General features: G+C 44.2%; 1 protein-coding gene across 1 annotated transcript in view; it reads left to right on the top strand.

Moving 5' to 3' along the window:
* LOC124776697 (retinaldehyde-binding protein 1) overlaps positions 1–17,846 on the top strand; it is a 121,362-nt gene that overhangs the window by 90,109 nt on the left and 13,407 nt on the right. The window contains exon 5 of the mRNA XM_047251801.1: positions 279–472. Within this exon, the coding sequence (XP_047107757.1) occupies positions 279–472 (194 nt within the window). The remainder of the gene's footprint in view (positions 1–278; positions 473–17,846) is intronic.

Below are 17,846 nucleotides of genomic sequence, written 5' to 3'. Positions count from 1 at the left end.
TCTAAACGACGCATTACGCTCTACACCGACTCATCACAACCATCCACACCAACATAATACACGTAAGAACCAAGCTTCACACATCAAGGAGGGAGAAACCAAGGCACACGAAGGTAGAAGTCCGTTTGTATTGGGCGACTGAAAAGCCCTTGTGGGTCTCCCGCCCAGCATCTGCACGATTCTCTTTTTCTTTCCTTTGCTTACACCACCGTATTGTTTGAACCATGCATGTGAGCGCCAGCTTGAAGTTTCTGTTTCTGAGCGACTGCTTCTTACAGGTTCGTGGGACCCAAGTAAAGTGACGGCGTACCAGATGTTCAAACTGTTCTACCTCATCCACGAGGGCGCTATGCTGGAGCCGCAGACGCAAGTGGCCGGCGTCGTCGTGATAATGGACTTCAAGAACATGTCACTCAAACAGGTCCGCGGTCTCTCGCCGTCCTTCTCCATGCTCCTGCTCTCGTTTATACAGGTAAGTCAGCACATGGACAGCTCAGTTTCCTTTATAACGGATGTACCAAAGCCACCATGAGGTATTAAATAAAATACATGGTACAGACACATTAATGTGAGTATTGCCTATGTTGGACATCAAGGTGTAATAACCACTGACAAACAGCAGGTGGCAACACTAACAGTGGAGGATATACACTACTGGCCATTAAAATTGCTACATCAAGAAGAAATGCGGATGATAGACGGGTACTCATTGGACAAATATATTATATTAGAACTGACATGTGATTACATTTTCACGCAATTTGGGTGCATAGATCCTGAGAAATCAGTACCCAGAACAGCCACCTCTGGCCGTAATAACGTCCTTGATACGCCTGGGCATTGAGTCAAACAGAGTTTGGATGGCGTGTACAGGTACAGCTGCCCATGCAGCTTCAACACGATACCACAGTTCATCAAGAGTAGTGACTGGCGTATTGTGACGAGCCAGTTGCTCGGCCACCATTGACCAGACGTTTTCAATTGGTGAGAGATCTGGAGAATGTGCTGGCCAGGGCAGCAGTCGAACGTTTTCTGTATCCAGAAAGGCCCGTACAGGACCTGCTACATGCGGTCGTCCATTATCCTGCTGAAATGTAGGGTTTCGCAGGTATCGAATGAAGTGTAGAGCCACGGGTGGTAACACATCTGAAATGTAACGTTCACTGTTCAAAGTGCCGTCAATGCGAACAAGAGGTGACCTAGACGTATAACGAATGGCACTTCATACCATCACGCCGGGTGATACGCCAGTATGGCGATGACGAATACACGCTTCCAATGTGCGCTTCACTGCGATGTCGCCAAACACAGATGCGACCATCATGATGCTGTAAACAGAACCTGGATTCATGCGAAGAAATGACGAATGGCTCGGAGGCTCTGAGCACTATGGGACTCAACTGCTGTGGTCATAAGTCCCCTAGAACTTAGAACTACTTAAACCTAACTAACCTAAGGACAGCACACAACACCCAGCCATCACGAGGCAGAGAAAATCCCTGACCCCGCCGGGAATCGAACCCGGGAACCCGGGCGTGGGAAGCGAGAACGCTACCGCACGACCACGAGATGCGGGCGCGAAGAAGTGACGTTTCGCTATTCGAGCACCCAGGTTCGTCATTGAGTACACCATCGCAGACGCTCCTGTCTGTGATGCAGCGTCAAGGATATCCGCAGCCATGGTCTCCGAGCTGATAGTCCATGCTGCTGGAAACGTCGTCGAACTGTTCGTGCAGATGGTTGTTGTCTTGCAAACGTCCCCATCTGTTGACTCAGGGATCGAGACGTGGCTGTACGATCCGTTACAGCCATGCGGATAAGAGGCCCGTCATCTCGACTGCTAGTCATACGGGGCCGTTGGGATCCAGCACGGCGTTCCGTATTACCCTCCTGAACCCACCGATTCCATATTCTGCTAACAGTCATTGGATCTCGACCAACGCGAGCAGCAATATCGCGATACGAGAAACCGCAATCGCGATAGGCTACAACCCGATCTTTATCAACGTCGGAAACGTAGTGGTACGCATTTCTGCTCCTTACACGAGGCATCACAGGCAACGCCGGTCAACTGCTGTTTGTGTATGAGAAATCGGTTGGAAACTTTCCTCATCTCAGCATGTTGTAGGTGTCGCCACCGGCGCCAACCTTGTGTGAATACTCTGAAAAGCTAATCGTCTGCATATTACAGCATCTTCTTCCTGTCGATTAAATTTCGCGCCTGTAGCACGTATTCTTCGTGGTGTAGCAATTTTAATGGCCAGTAGCGTATAAATATATGTAACATAAGAGCGCGATAAGTTTCTGTATCGTTTGCTTATGCGATCGGCGATGAGTCACTGTAATAAACCAATAGCATTGAGGTATCCAGGAGTTTCTGCCTGAAATGATTTATGGTGGGAAGATCACATAAACCTAGCCCTGGAGAAGACTCTGGGACTCAGGTGTGTTGGAAGAAGCCTGAGAAAGCAAAATTCGCACATGAAAGATATCGCTGTAAAAATGCCCGGTCTACTATTTATTGTATGTTATTCGTCGATTTGTGGTCCTTACGAAGTCAGTTTATTGGATTAGATAGAAAATATTCAAAGAAGAGCAGCGCGAGCCGCTACACGTTTGTCTATGCGCCGCGAGAGTGTCGCAGATTGTAAAATGCAAACCTTATGTTAAAAATCTTTTAATATCATTGCCACAATTATAAATGCAGTAACATATGTATCATTAACTTTCTAAGCTGTCCCGTGTTCCTTTACTGTGGTTGTGATAGTCTGACTTAAGATAACAAAAACCGGTAAATGAATGGGTATAAGTTGTTACAAAACATCAAGGAAATGTTTCCTCTCATCTTATTGTCGCATTTTACCAAGAAGCGAAAGATAATTCAGTTAATGATATCAAAATCGTATCAATAATTACGAAAGAAATGTCAGTGAGTTTACCTTGTTTGTAAAGTTGCATCCGGATGGCAGGACTCTGTTACTTCCAGCTGACTGTTACACCCATTATGTCGAACGAGAACAAGTATTTTTGGAGGATTTTTTGAACGTCGGCTCATGACTATTACCTGAAGTTCTGAGCCCTATTTTTCTGCAAACTTGGTTCTGTCAGTGGAAAAAATTATGGCAGAACCGAACATAAAACATACTTCAACATGATCACACTCGGGGACTTGTTCGTACGGTAATATCAAAGAAGGAACGTTATGTTTCGACTCACCGTATAGCGGAGATGCTGAGTCGCAGATAGGCTCAACGAAACGACTGTCAGAAAATGAACTTTCGCCCAACATGGCCTTCGTCGGTGATAGAACATACACTCTCTCTCTCTCTCTCTCTCTCTCTCTCTCTCTCTCTCTCTCTCTCCCACACACATACACACATTCACACTCACGCAAACCCAACTCACACACACATGACCGCAGTATCTGGCTGCTGAGGCCTCACTTTATAGAGCGAAAAAGGAGGGGGTGGGGATGGAGAAAGTTTGGTAGGATGACACACAAGTTCGTGTGGCACAGGAATATACAGGAAATAACACACGAAAAATACGCGAGAGTGACGCAGGAGTTTAAAGGTGTGTGAGTTGCGTTTGCTTGATTGTGTATGTGCATGTTCTATCTCCTATGAAGGCATTATTGGCCGAAAGCTCATTTTCTGACAGTCTTTTTGTTGTGCCTATCAGCGAATCAGTATCTCCGCTATATGGTGAGTAGTAACTATCCCTTTTTTTTAATCCTGTTACATTCCATCCTAAATTTTCCATTTTTGAATGTCATGGTTCATTTTTCTTGTTGACATCGATGCCATTAGAAACATAGCAAGAGCTTAACTAGAGAAAGATGAGGTGAGATGCAGTCATGGCACTGAAACCATCCCACATTTCTTTGAAATAATCTGGGGGAACTACGAGAAATCTATGTAAGAACGGCCTGATGGGGACTGGAACACGATTCCCCTCGAAACGAGTCGAGTGTGTCAACCATTGCACCCCCTTTATCGGTACGTAGTAATAACACTTACGAGACAAGAAATTTGATAATTTCGTTCTTATCGAGGAGGGAGGATTCTTCATGCCTCTATCACACTTTACGCCCGTGATGACATGACAGCACGTTGACTCTACTCCCGTTCAGTCATGGGGCGATACTTACGACCAGTAAATAGATGCCATTTTATCAGAGGTCTAATTCGGCCGCTGACGCTGCAGATACCTGATGCAAACAGCAATAGACGTCTCTGCGAATTTAATTCCAGTTTACTATCGGAATAAAAATACTCGTGCCGGTGGGCGCAGCTATAAATAACAGGCTGCAGAGCGGAATTGGCTGGAAAACTGAACTAAACGGTTGAGGTTGCAAGTTGTCCTTCACAACTTGCAAGGTCCCGCAGGATAGCAAGTCAATGTTGCAGCCGCACAACCTGGAGGTGAGGTTGTTCGGTAGTAGCGGAAGAGATTTTCCGCAGAGTTCTTTCGAACCGGCTCCACTTCCTCTCATTGTATCTAAATACCGCCTAGCCTTGATAACTGAAGATGTTTCTTGCACTAGCAGATGGATGGAAACTGATTCTCTATCAGCGTTCTGCGGTTTACGTGGGTAGATGAAATTCAATGTTGTCATGTAAGAACGACAAAATAAACATGACGGTAATCCGAAATAAATGGCAATATGTCACATTACAAATGGTCAGAAATGATTTTCGCACTTTTGAGGACTAAACAATATTTTCTATTGTTATTAAACTGTGTCAGCAATATACTGTATATCAGGGAATGGTTCAAATGGCTCTGAGCACTATGGGACTTAACTTCTAAGGTCATCAGTCCCCTAGAACTTAGAACTACTTAAACCTAACTAACCTAAGGACATCACAAACATCCATGCCCGAGGCAGGATTCGAACCTGCGACCGTAGCGGCCACGCGGTTCCAGACTGTAGCGCCTTTAACCGCTTGGCCACACCGGCCGGCGTATATCAGGGAAGTTATAGATCAACCTGTAAGGTTCTTCGTAGGGTTTAATAGGTACCAATGGCGATTTGGAGTCACAAAGGCAGTCACAAAGGCAGGATTAGAAGTTCAGTCACCTTTTTTTAAAAGATACAAGATCGAATAGTTTTAGAAGTAACGAGGACTCGAAGTGGATTGTCGTATTTCATATTTTAAGACTTTTGTAAGGGCTAAACAGTGTATTTTTTATTATAAACTGTATCAGCAGGAAGCCACGGATTAACTCAAAAAATGGTTCAAATAGCTCTGAGCACTATGGGACTTAACATCTATGGTCATCAGTCCCCTAGAACTTAGAACTACTTAAACCTAACTAACCTAATGACATCACACAGCACCCAGTCATCACGGATTAACTACAAGATTCTTCACTGCACTGCGAGACGCCTACTTGAATAGAGGACTATTGAGAACGTGAAAGTAAAATTGTTTATGGAAACGAGACTCCTATTATTTGTTTACTAGTCCATTTACGAGGGGCGTTTGAAAAGTCCGTGCAAAACAAAAAACTACTTGCTTTTATAGCCGTTTATTTTTCCATGGTGACATTTCAAGGTACCTGGCATCACATCTTCAGATGTTTACATTTATTTACTTGTTGCGAACATTGTTTATTTACTAACGGCGTTGAAGAATATTGCAACAGAGGTTTTTAAGACAGCTACTGTAAAACATTGTACGTAAGGAAACAATGTTCAAGACGCATGAGTAAATGTTGACTTCTGAGGATGGGGTGAACATAACATGAATGTATTCTCAAAAATGTGTTTGTTGAGGCATGATCTGTTGGCGTGGTGCGTCGCAAAACGGGTACCATTCATATAGGTGCGTTACGCCCTGTACATTAACTTCACGGACGGTGTAGTTTTGACTTTATGATCTAGAAGCGCTGCTGTCACGTAACGTGGCGAGGGAGTCCGCGGCTTAAGTAGATATATGAACCAGGTCCGGGGATCGCCAAATGTTGCCCATGCTTGAGTTAGTGTATCTATTAAGACTGTGTTTCAGAAGCGATGGTCAGTGTTCAGAGACACGACAGGAATGAACATTCGAAACAAAAAAGTCAAGCAAACATGGGCTGTAAAACGCATGAGAAGTTCTTGATCTTCGATATTGTGAAACAAATCTCTTCTACTGCAAGCTCTTTGCTTTCCATATTTTGGGAAGTGGCAGTATGGACCAAAACAAGAAAAAAATGTCCAGTAAACATGTGCCCTAAAATGCTTACCTTAAAAGAGCTATGAGCACCTGTTTACCTTCGCTACTTTGCAACACAACTCTTCTAATGAACAAGCGCTCATAACTTTCAAGGTACGCATTTTAGAGCACATGTTTACTGGAATTGTTCTCTTGCCCCTGGTCCATTCTACTACTTCTCAAAATACGGAGAGCAAAGAGCTTGCAGTAGAAGAGATCTGTTTCACAGTGTCGAAGATCAAGAACTGCTTATAGCTGTTAAGGTATGCGTCTTAGAGCCCATGTTTGCTTGACTTTTTTGTTTCGAATGACCATTCCTGTCATGTTGTTGTTGTGGTCTTCAGTCCTGCGACTGGTTTGATGCAGCTCTCCATGCTACTATATCCTGTGCAAGCTTCTTCATCTCCCCGTACCTACTGCAACATACACCCTTCTGAATCTGTTTAGTGTATTCATCTCATGGTGTCCCTCTACGATTTTTAGCCTCCACGCTGTCCTCAAGTACTAAATTGGTGATCCCTCGATGCCTCAGAATATGCCCTACCAACCGATTCCTTCTTCTAGTCAAGTTGTGGCATAAAATTTCTCTTCTCTCCAATTCTATTCAATGCCTCCTCATTAGTTATGTGATCTACCCATCTAATCTCCAGCATTCTTCTGTAGCACCACATTTCGAAAGCTTCTATTCTCTCCTTGTCTAAACTATTTATCGCCCACGTTTCACTTCCATACATGGCTACACTCCATACAAATACTTTCAGAAACGACTTCTTGACACTTAAATCTATACTCGATGTTAACAAATTTCTCTTTTTGAGAAACGGTAGCCTTGCCATTGCCAGTCTACATTTTATATCCTCTCTACTTCGACCATAATCAGTTATTATGTTCCCCAAATAGCAAAACTCATTTACTACTTTAAGCGTCTCATTTCCTAATATAATTCCCGCGGCACCACCCGATTTAATTTGGCTGCATTCCATTATCCTCGTTTTGCTTTTGTTGATGTTCATGTTATATCTTCCTTTCAAGACACTGTCCATTCCGTTCAGCTGCTCTTCCAGGTCCTTTGCTCTCTCTGACAGAATTACAATGTGATCGGCGAACCTCAAAGTTTTTATTTCTTCTCCATGGATATTAATTCCTACTCCAAATTTTTCTTTTGTTTCCTTTACTGCTTGCTCAATGTACAGATTTAATAACATGGGGGATAGGCTGCAACCCTGTGTCACTCCCTTCCCAACCACCTCTACCCTTTCATGCCCCTCGACTCTTATAACTGCCATCTGGTTTCTGAACTGCCATCTGGTTTCTTACACGTAACCTCTTAAATAGAACAATGTGGCTTGCTGAGTTTACCAATTCCTCGGACCGAATGCCATCAGCGGCGTCACAAGTTTTCACTCCAAGAGACACTGCAGAGAGACCTGTAATTTAACCTACGACATTGGCGTACTGTCTAGCATCATAATCTGCCATCAGAATTCCCAGAGATGAAATTTTGTTTCAATACAGACTTATAAGGGTCAATGAAATGAAAACCGGACACCTGACACAGATTGAATAACATCGGGGATAGGCTACAACCCTATCTCACTCCCTTCCCAACCACTGCTTCCCTTTCATGCCCCTCGACTCTTATAACTGCCATCTGGCTTCTGTACAAATTATAAATAGCCTTTCGCTCCCTGTATTTTACCTCTGCCACCTTCAGAATTTGAAAAAGAGTATTCGCGTCAACATTTTCAAAAGCTTTCTCTAAGTCTGAAAATGCTAGAAACGTAGGTTTGCCTTTCCTTAATCTATTTTCTAAGACAAGTCGTAGGGTCAGTATTGCCTCACATCTTCCAACATTTCTACGGAATCCAAACTGTCATATCCCTGAATATTGACCATTACTACTGAAACACTCTGTTCCGCTTTACGCTACCGCTTTTAGCGTGGCCATTTTTACATTTGATAACGACCAACGGTTGTCCAAACGGTGATTGCATTTTGCGACTGTTGTAAGAAAATGGTTCAAATGGCTCTGAGCACTATGGGACTTAACATGTGTGGTCATCAGTCCCCTAGAACTTAGAACCGCTTAAACCTAACTAACCTAAGGACATCACACAGATCCATGCCCGAGGCAGGATTCGAACCTGCGACCTTAGCGGTCACGCGGTTCCTGACTGAAGCGCCTAGAACCGCACGGCCACACCGGCCGGCGTAAGAGAATGAAAGAATGACTTTACAGTATGGAGAGCTCTTCACGAATTGTATCTACTGGTATAGTTGCCAGAGAGATGTTATATGGTCTCTCACTAGTTGGCGGATTGAAGAGATCGTGTTCTTAATAGCTGGAGCTGAACAGCTAATTTTGTTCCCCAGCTTGACGTAGAGCGAGTGGAGCGTAGCGGTGGCGACAGCGTGGGTTCCGACCGCGCTTATCTTCGTGCTAGGGGTCGGAGGTGAGGCCGGCAGAGGCGACTTGACGTAACCGCTCGCTGCTCCACTTGGTGAACTTTGCCTGAAATACTGGCGACGCAGGGCGCGACCCGGCGTTAGAACGACCGACTCAGCCAGTCGCGTGTACCGTCTGTTGCGCACAGATAGATAACGTTAGCCCGTAGGGGCATCGCGTGGCGTAACACCCAAGTCCACGAGGGTGTCAACACACAAGCCGAGTGCGGTCTGCTGGTGTGTGCTTGTCAGAGCTAAAAACTCCTGCAGGGGTCTGTTCAGTATCTCTTACACGTAACACGCCTTGGTAACTCAGTTACGTCTGGACTACCACATACGTACGAACGCAAATAATGAGATAAATCATGGCAGAACAGATAAACAGCTACAGTCGCTTAGTGGTGGAAAGGCATCTGGATCAGATGAGATACCTGTACGATTCTACCGGTTGGCTATACTGAAAGTGCTGCTACTTGAGGAGGTTCTATGTGGGCTGTAGATATGCCAATGCGTTAATGCAGAACCGGTTTACACTGGAAAAAGAATTCGTTCCAACTGTGGACCGATGATGCAAACCTGGTGTTGTACATTGTTTGTATGACGGCACGACATTCAGCCGGCCGATGTGGCCGAGCGATTCTAGGCGATTCAGTCCGAAACCGCGCTGGTGCTACGGTCGCTGGTTCGAATTCCGCCTCGGGCATGGATGTGTGTGATGTCCTTAGGTTAGTTGGGTTTAAGTAGTTCTAAGTCTACATCTATATCTACATCTGCGTGATTACTCTGCTATTCACAATAAAGTGCCTGGCAGAGGGTTTAATGAACCACCTTCATGCTGTCTCTCTACCATTCCACTCTCGAACGGCACGCGGGAAAAAACGAGCACTTAAATTTTTCCGTGCGAGCCCTGATTTTTCTTATTTTATCGTGATGATCATTTCTCCCTATGTAGGTGGGCGGCAACAGATTTTCGCAATCGGAGGAGATAACTGGTGATTGAAATTTCATGAGAAGATCCCGTCGCAACGAAATACGCCTTTGTTTTAATGATTGTCACTCCAATTCACGTATCATGTCTGTGATACTATCTCCTCTATTTCGCGATAATACAAAACGAGCTGCCCTTCTTTGTACTTTTTCGATGTCATCCGTCAGTCCCACCTGATGCGGATCCCATACAGCACAGCAGTACTCCAGAATAGGGCTGACAAGTGTAGTGTAAGCAGTCTCTTTGGTAGACCTGTTGCACCTTCTAAGTGTTCTGCCAATGAATCGCAGGCTTTGGTTTGCTGTGCACACAATATTATCGATGTGATCGTTCCAATTTAGGTTATTTATGTTATTTGTAACTCTAATCCCTAAGTATTTAGTTGAAATTACAGTCCTCAGATTTGTGTGACTTATCGCGTAATCGAAATTTAGCTGATTTGTTTTAGCACTCATGTGAGTAACTTTGCACTTTTCTTTATTCAGGTTCAATTGCCACTTTTAGCACCATACAGATATCTTATCTAAATCATTTTGCAAGTCGTTCTGATCATCTGATGACTTTACAAGACGGTAAAGGACAGCATCATCTGCAAACAATCTAAGACGGCTACTCAGATTGTCTCCTATGTCGTTAATATACATCAGGAACAATAGAGGGCCTATAACACTTCCTTGGGGAACGCCGGATATTAGTTCTGTTTTACTCGATGACTTTTCGTCTATTACTACGAACTGTGATCTTTCTGACAGGAAATCACGAATCCGGTGGCACAACTGAGGCGATACTCCGTAGGCACGCAGTTTGATTGGAAGGCGCTTGTGAGGAACGGTGTCGAAAGCCTTCTGGAAATCAAAAAATATGGAATCAATTTGACATCGCCTGTCGATGGCACTTATTACTTCATGAGTATAAAGAGCTAGTTGTGTTTCAATAGAACGATATTTTCTGAATCCGTGCTGACTATATGTCAATAAATAGTTTTCTTCGAGGTACTTCATAGTGTTCGAATACAGAATACGTTATAAAACCATACTGCAAATCGACGTTAGTGATATAGGCCTGTAATTCAGCGGATTACTCCTACTTCCCTTTTTGGGTATTGGTGTGACTTGAGCAATTTTCCAGTCTTTAGGTACGTATCTTTCTGTGAGCGAGTGGTTGTACATAATTGCTAAATATGGAGCTATTTTATCAGTGTACTCTGAGAGGAACCTGACTGGTATACAATCTGGACCGGAGGCATTGCCTTTATTAAGTGATTTAAGCTGCTTTGCTACACAGAGGATATCTACTTCTATGTTTCTCATCTTGGCTGTTGTTCTTGATTGGAGTTCACGAATATTTACGTCGCCTTCTTTGGTGAAGAAGTTTCGGAAAACCGTGTTTAATAACTCTGCTTTAGTGGCACTGTCTTCAGTGACTTCACCGTTGTTATTACGCAGTGAAGGTATTGATTGCGTCTTGCCACTGGTGTGCTTTATGTAACACCAGAATCTCTCTGGGTTTTCTGCCAGATTTCGAGACAGAATTTCGTTGTGGAAATTATTAAAAGCATCTCGCTTTGAAGTACGCGGCATATTTAGAACTTCTGTAAAACTTAGCCAATCTTGGGGATTTTGCGTTCTTTTAAATTTGGCATGCTTTTTCCGTTGCTTCTGCAACAACGTTCTGACCCGTTTTGTGTACCATGGGGGATCAGTACCATCACTTATTAATTTATGTGGTATATATCTCTCAATTGCTGTTGATACTATCTCTTTGAAAACATTCTACAACTTTTCTACACTTACATGATCAGATCGGAAGGAGTGAAGATTGTCTCTTAAAAAGGCGTTGAGAGCATTTTATCAGATTTTTTAAAATAGATATACTTTGCGTTTCTTTTTTATGGTTGTAGGTGTTCTGCCTAGCAGCAACTCCCTATATTCGTCACAACACTCGCTATTTGTCTAGGATTATTTGTTGCTAAAAGGTCAAGTATGCTATCGCAACCATTTACGCTTCGAGTGGGCTCATGAACTAATTGTTCAAAATAATTTTCTGAGAAAACATTCAGTACAGTTTTGGATGATGTTTTATGCCTGCCGCCGGCTTTAAACGTATAATTTTTCTAGCCTATCGAGGGTAGATTGAAGTCACCACCGACTATAATTGTATGAGCGGTGAACTTATCTCAAATGAGACTCAAGTTTTCTTTGAACTGTTCAGCAACTATGTCTTCTGAGTCGGGGAGTCGATAAAACGATCCAATTAATAGTTTAGTCCGATTGTCAGGTATTATAACCTCTACCGATTGATGTGTTGGCAGAAGAGCCAACACCGTGTTGCTAGAGGAGACCGAAATACACGCGTTTAAGCTCACGCAGACTGGCGTGAGGTCTGGAACAGTTAAGGGAATTTATAGTAGCAAATAAAGTACGTAGTTGATGTAATACTTAACTTTAATCCATAATTGGAGAACATCGGTCTGACGGTACAGGCATCACAAGTTAAATATCTATTGATAATGGCGCGTTGCTAGGTCGTAGCAAATGACGTAGCTGAAGGCTATGCTAACTATCGTCTCGGCAAATGAGAGCGTATTTGTCAGTGTAGCATCGCTAGCAAAGTCGACTGTACAACTGGGGCGAGTGCTAGGAAGTCTCTCTAGACCTGCCGTGTGGCGGCGCTCGGTCTGCAATCACTGACAGTGGCGACACGCGGGTCCGACGTATACTACCGGACCGCGGCCGATTTAAAGGCTACCACCTAGCAAGTGTGGTGTCTGGCGGTGACACCACACCGATACTATTTCACATGACCTATTTACTTCAATTTCGCTACAAGGCAAACTACCTCTGACAGCAATAAATACTCCACCACCAACAGTATTTAATCTATCCTTTCTGAACACTGTTAGATCGTTTGAAGGGGAGTGATGACCTCTGATGTTAAGTCGCATAGTGGTTAGAGCCATCTGAACCATTTGAAGCACGACATTCACACTCTCTTTTGACAGGTCAAAACGTGTGTGAACAGTTGGCTATCGAGAAGAGAGAAGGCGCACTGTTAGCGAAATTGGTTTGTGTGAACGGCAGCAGTTACAGTGCTGCATTGAGAGAGTATCGCAGACTGAAATGTCTAAGGAGAGGTCAGATTCCATTAAATGATTTAAACCAGATGGTAATGAAATTCGAAAACACGGGTGAGCCTGGTGTGGCACCTGGAAGAGGAAGGAGGCTTAGCCCGGTGGAAGTCGCCTGATAAACAAAGTAAGAGCCTACGGAATATCAGACCAGCTGTGTGGCTGGCTTGAAGAGTTTTTAGCAAGCAGATCACAGCATGTTGTTCTCAATGGAGAGACGCCTACAGACGTTAAAGTAACCTCTGGCGTGCCACAGGGGAGTGTCATGGGACCATTGCTTTTCACAATATATATAAATGACCTAGTAGATAGTGTCGGAAGTTCCATGCGGCTTTTCGCGGATGATGCTGTAGTATACAGAGAAGTTGCAGCACTAGAAAATTGCAGCGAAATGCAGGAAGATCTGCAGCGGATAGGCACTTGGTGCAGGGAGGGGCAACTGACCTTTAACATAGACAAATGTAATGTATTGCGAATACATAGAAAGAAGGATCCTTTATTGTATGATTATATGATAGCGGAACAAACACTGGTAGCAGTTACTTCTGTAAAATATCTGTTAGTATGCGTACGGAACGATTTGAAGTGGAATGATCATATAAAATTAATTGTTGGTAAGGCGGGTGCCAGGTTGAGATTCATTGGGAGAGTCCTTAGAAAATGTAGTCCATCAACAAAGCAGGTGGCTTACAGAACACTCGTTCGACCTATGCTTCAGTATTGCTCATCAGTGTGGGATCCGTAGCAGGTCGGGTTGACAGAGGAGATAGAGAAGATCCAAAGAAGTGCGGCGCGTTTCGTCACACCGTTATTTGGTAAGCGTGATAGCTTTACGGAGATGTTTAGCAAACTCAAGTGGCAGACTCTGCAAGAGAGGCGCTCTGCATCGGGGTGTATCTTGCTGTCCAGATTTCGAGAGGGTGCGTTTCTGGATGAGGTGTCGAATATATTGCTTCCCCCTACTTATACCTCCCGAGGAGATCAGCAATGTAAAATCAGAGAGATTCGAGCTCGCACGGAGGCTTTCCGGCAGTCGTTCTTCCCGCGAACCATACTCGACTGGAACAGGGAAGGGAGGTAATGACAGTCGCACGTAAAGTGCCTTCCGCCACACACCGTTGGGTGGCTTGCGGAGTATAAATGTAGATGTAGATGTAGAAGTTTTTGACGATGTTGCTGTTGCTGTAAGTGACCTCGCACCACGTGCCACGGGCAGTGCTAATGCTCGCGAAATGTCACGAGAATTGTTCAACCCATGGTCAACAGCGCGGAAAGTTGTTCGGTCTATTTTACACTGGTACCCGTACAAAGGAAGTCTAATGATTCGCAGAAACATTCTGAATTTGCTCTTCGGGTTCTGGCACGGATTAGAGTTGCTGCCATGTGGTCGGTCAATATTCTATGTATTTGCGAGGCACATTTTACAGTCCACTGTGCAGCGAAGACACAGAGCCCCCGACTTTTGGGTACTGTCAAACCGTGTATTGTACACAAAGAGCCCTCGCCGTGAGAGACGGTGTGGTTTAGATTTACAAGTACCTTTATTCTCAGTCCGTTTTTCTATAAAGAGACTACACCCAGAAAACCTGTCACGTGTAGCGTGAGGTCTGTACGTTATCGTGACCTCCTTCTAGAGCAAGTGATTTCCGCTTTGGAACAGCGCAACTGTGTGAAAACCCCTACTTTCATGCAAGATGGGACAGCGCCTCATGTCGCTCTCACAGTGGAAGATCTCCTTCACGTAACCTTCCACGAACGTGTCCCCGTTAGAGGTTTTTCAGATGCGCGGCCTCTGAGATCATCTGTTCTGAATCCATGTGACTTTTGGCTCTGGGAATACACAAGAAACACGTTTGCCAGGGACACGTTCCATCTCTGCCTGCTCTGAAGGTCAGTACACAGCAACGTGTTGCTCAGATTCCGCCTGAAATGCTACGAGCAACTGTTGACGACGTCGTCTTACGGATGCAGTTTCTCGTCAAAGTCTCCAATGCTGATATTGAATAAATTGTGTAAGCAGCGGTTAACAATAACTTCAACATTATGCCTTTCCCGACCTTTTCTTGTTCTACCTTTTCTGTGCACGTCCCTTTCCTAACTCGTTACACATGGAAACTTTTCCGTACGCCTTTCTTGTATTTACAACGCCAGATCTGCACCTGATGACAAAAATTTGAACTATTTTTTTTCCAGCTTAAGTCGGTTCCTCATTAACGCATTAGGGTATTTACCAAGTTTTGCTGCCTTACTATAGTTAAAGCTCACATTGGACCTCTGTAAGAGGCTGCTCTTTAATTGTAACTACCCGGTACAATCAGTTTAGGGAAAAAACGTACTCCCCTTTTAATAGCAATTTATCGTAGGTCGCTGGAGCAACAAAGGGTTCCTAGAGACATTCCCGTTTTCAATGAGGATCGTATAGCAAATGTACACTGTTATAGGCCTCTATCGCTGACGTCAGTCTATTGTAGAATTATGGAACCTGTTTTATGGCGATGTTTATGATGTTTTCGGAGAACCAAAATCTCCCCTATAAAAATCAGCATGGGTTCCGCTGAGATCTTACGAAGCTCAGCTCGCTCTGCCTTCCCATGAAATCTACAGAGCTCCGGATGACCCTGTGTTCCAGTACTTCAACAAGGCTTTTGACGCAGAGTACCACTGAAGTTCAATCAAAGAAATACGAGTTTACCGAGTATCGGACAAATTTTACGACTGGATTCAAGACAGAACTCAACACTCCGTTCTCAACGGTACAGTATTCGACCGTTGTAGAGGTAATTTCAGGAGCACCCCAAGGGAGTGTGATAAGGCTATTGCTGTCTACAGTAGTTGTAAATAATCTAGTAGTATAACGTCGAATGGTCCTTAATGCTGTTCGCAGATGACGCGGTTAGTGCCTGGCAAGTGATTCCGGACGTAAATAACTGTTCCACACTCCGCATATACAGGGTTTTCCATTGGCAGTGACCGGGCCAAATATCTCACGAAATAAGCGTCAAACGAAAAAACTACAAAGAACGAAACTCGTCTAGCTTGAAGGGGGAAACCAGATGGCGCTATTGTTGGCCTGCTAGATGGCTCTGCCATAGGTCAAACGGATATCAACTGCGTTTTCTTAAAAATAGCAACCCCCGGTGTTTATTACATCTACGTGTAGTACGTAAAGAAATATGAATGTTTTATTTGGACCACTTTTTTCGCTTTGTTATAGATGGCGCTGTAATAGTCACAAACGTATAAGTACGTGGTTTCACGTAACATTCCGCCAGAGCGGACGGTATCTGCTTCGTGATACATTACCCGAGTTAAAATGGACCGTTTACCAATTGCAGTAAAGGTCGGTATCGTGTTGATGTATGGCTATTGTGATCAAAATGCCCAGCGGGCGTGTGCTATGTATGCTGCTCGGTATCCTGGACGACATCATCCAAGTGTCCGGACCGTTCGCCGGATAGTTACGTTAAATTAAGGAAACAGGAAGTGTTCAGCCACATGTCAAACGTCAACCACGACCTGCAGCAAATTATGATGCCCAAGTAGGTGTTTTACCTGCTGTCACGGCTAACCCGCACATCAGTAGCAGACAAATTGCGCGAGAATCGGGAATCTCAAAAACGTCGGTGCTGAGAATGCTACATCAACATCGATTGCACCAGGAATTGCATGGCCACGACTTTGAGCGTCATGTACAGTTCTGCCACTGGGCACAAGAGACATTACGGGACGATGACAGATTTTTTGCACGCGTTCTATTTAGCGACGAAGCGCCATTCACCAACAGCGGTAACGTAAACCGGCATAATATGCACTATTTGGCAACGGAAAATCCACGATGGTTGCGACAAGTGGAACATCAGCGACCTTGGCGGGTTAATGTATGGTGCGGCATTATGGGAGGAAGGATAATTTGCCCCCATTTTACCGATGGCAATCTAAATAGTGCAATGTATGCTGATTTCCTACATAATGTTCTACCGATGTTACTACAAGATGTTTTATTGCATAGTAGAATGGCGATGTACTTCCAACATGATGGATGTCCGGCACATAGCTCGCGTGCGGTTGAAGCGGTACTGAATAGCATATTTCATGACAGGTGGATTGGTCGTCGAAGCATCATACCATGGTCTGCACGTTCACCGGATCTGACGTCCCCGGATTTTTTTCCGTGGGGAAAGTTAAAGGATATTTGCCATCGTGTTCCACCGAAAACACCTGACAACATGCGTCAGCGCATTGTCAATGCATGTGCGAACATTACGGAAGGCGAACTACTCGCTGTTGAGAGGAATGTCGTTATACGTATTGCCAAATGCATTGAGATTGACGGACATCAAATGGTTCAAATGGCTCTGAGCACTATGCGACTTAATCTCTGAGGTCATCAGTCGCCTAGAACTTAGAACTAATTAAACCTAACTAACCTAAGGACATCACACACATCCATGACCGAGGCAGGATTCGAACCTGCGACCGTAGCGGTCGCTCAGTTCCAGACTGTAGCGCCTAGAACCGCACGGCCACTTCGGCCGGCTGACGGACATCATTTTGAGCATTTATTGCATTAATGTGGTATTTACAGGCAATCACGCTGTAACAGCATGCGTTCTCAGAACTGAAAAGTTCACAAAGGTACATGTATCACAAGGGAACAACCGAAATAAAATGTTCAAACGTACCTACGTTCTGTATTTTAATTTAAAAAACCTACTTGTGACCAACTGCTCGTCTAAAATTGTGAGCCATATGTTTGTGACTATTACAGCGCCATTTATCACAAAGCGTAAAAAGTGGTCCAACTAAAACATTCATATTTCTTTACGTACTACAGGAATATGTAATAAAAAATGGAAGTTCCTATTTTAAAAAAAGCGCAGTTGATATCCGTTTGACCTATGGCAGCGCCATCTAGCGGGCCAACCATAGCGCCATCTGGTTTGCCCCTTCAATCTAGACAAGTTTAATCCTTTGTAATTTTTTCGTTTGACGCTTATTTCGTGAGATATTTGACCCGGTCACGATCAATGGACCACCCTGTATAGAAGAAGAAATTCACTACCGTGCAGTATCACTATTAATG

Source organism: Schistocerca piceifrons, chromosome 2, assembly GCF_021461385.2.
Source record: "Schistocerca piceifrons isolate TAMUIC-IGC-003096 chromosome 2, iqSchPice1.1, whole genome shotgun sequence".
Taxonomy (NCBI): Eukaryota; Metazoa; Arthropoda; class Insecta; order Orthoptera; family Acrididae; genus Schistocerca; species Schistocerca piceifrons.
Note: the sequence above shows the minus strand (reverse complement) of the source record. Positions and strands in the feature narration are given on the sequence as shown.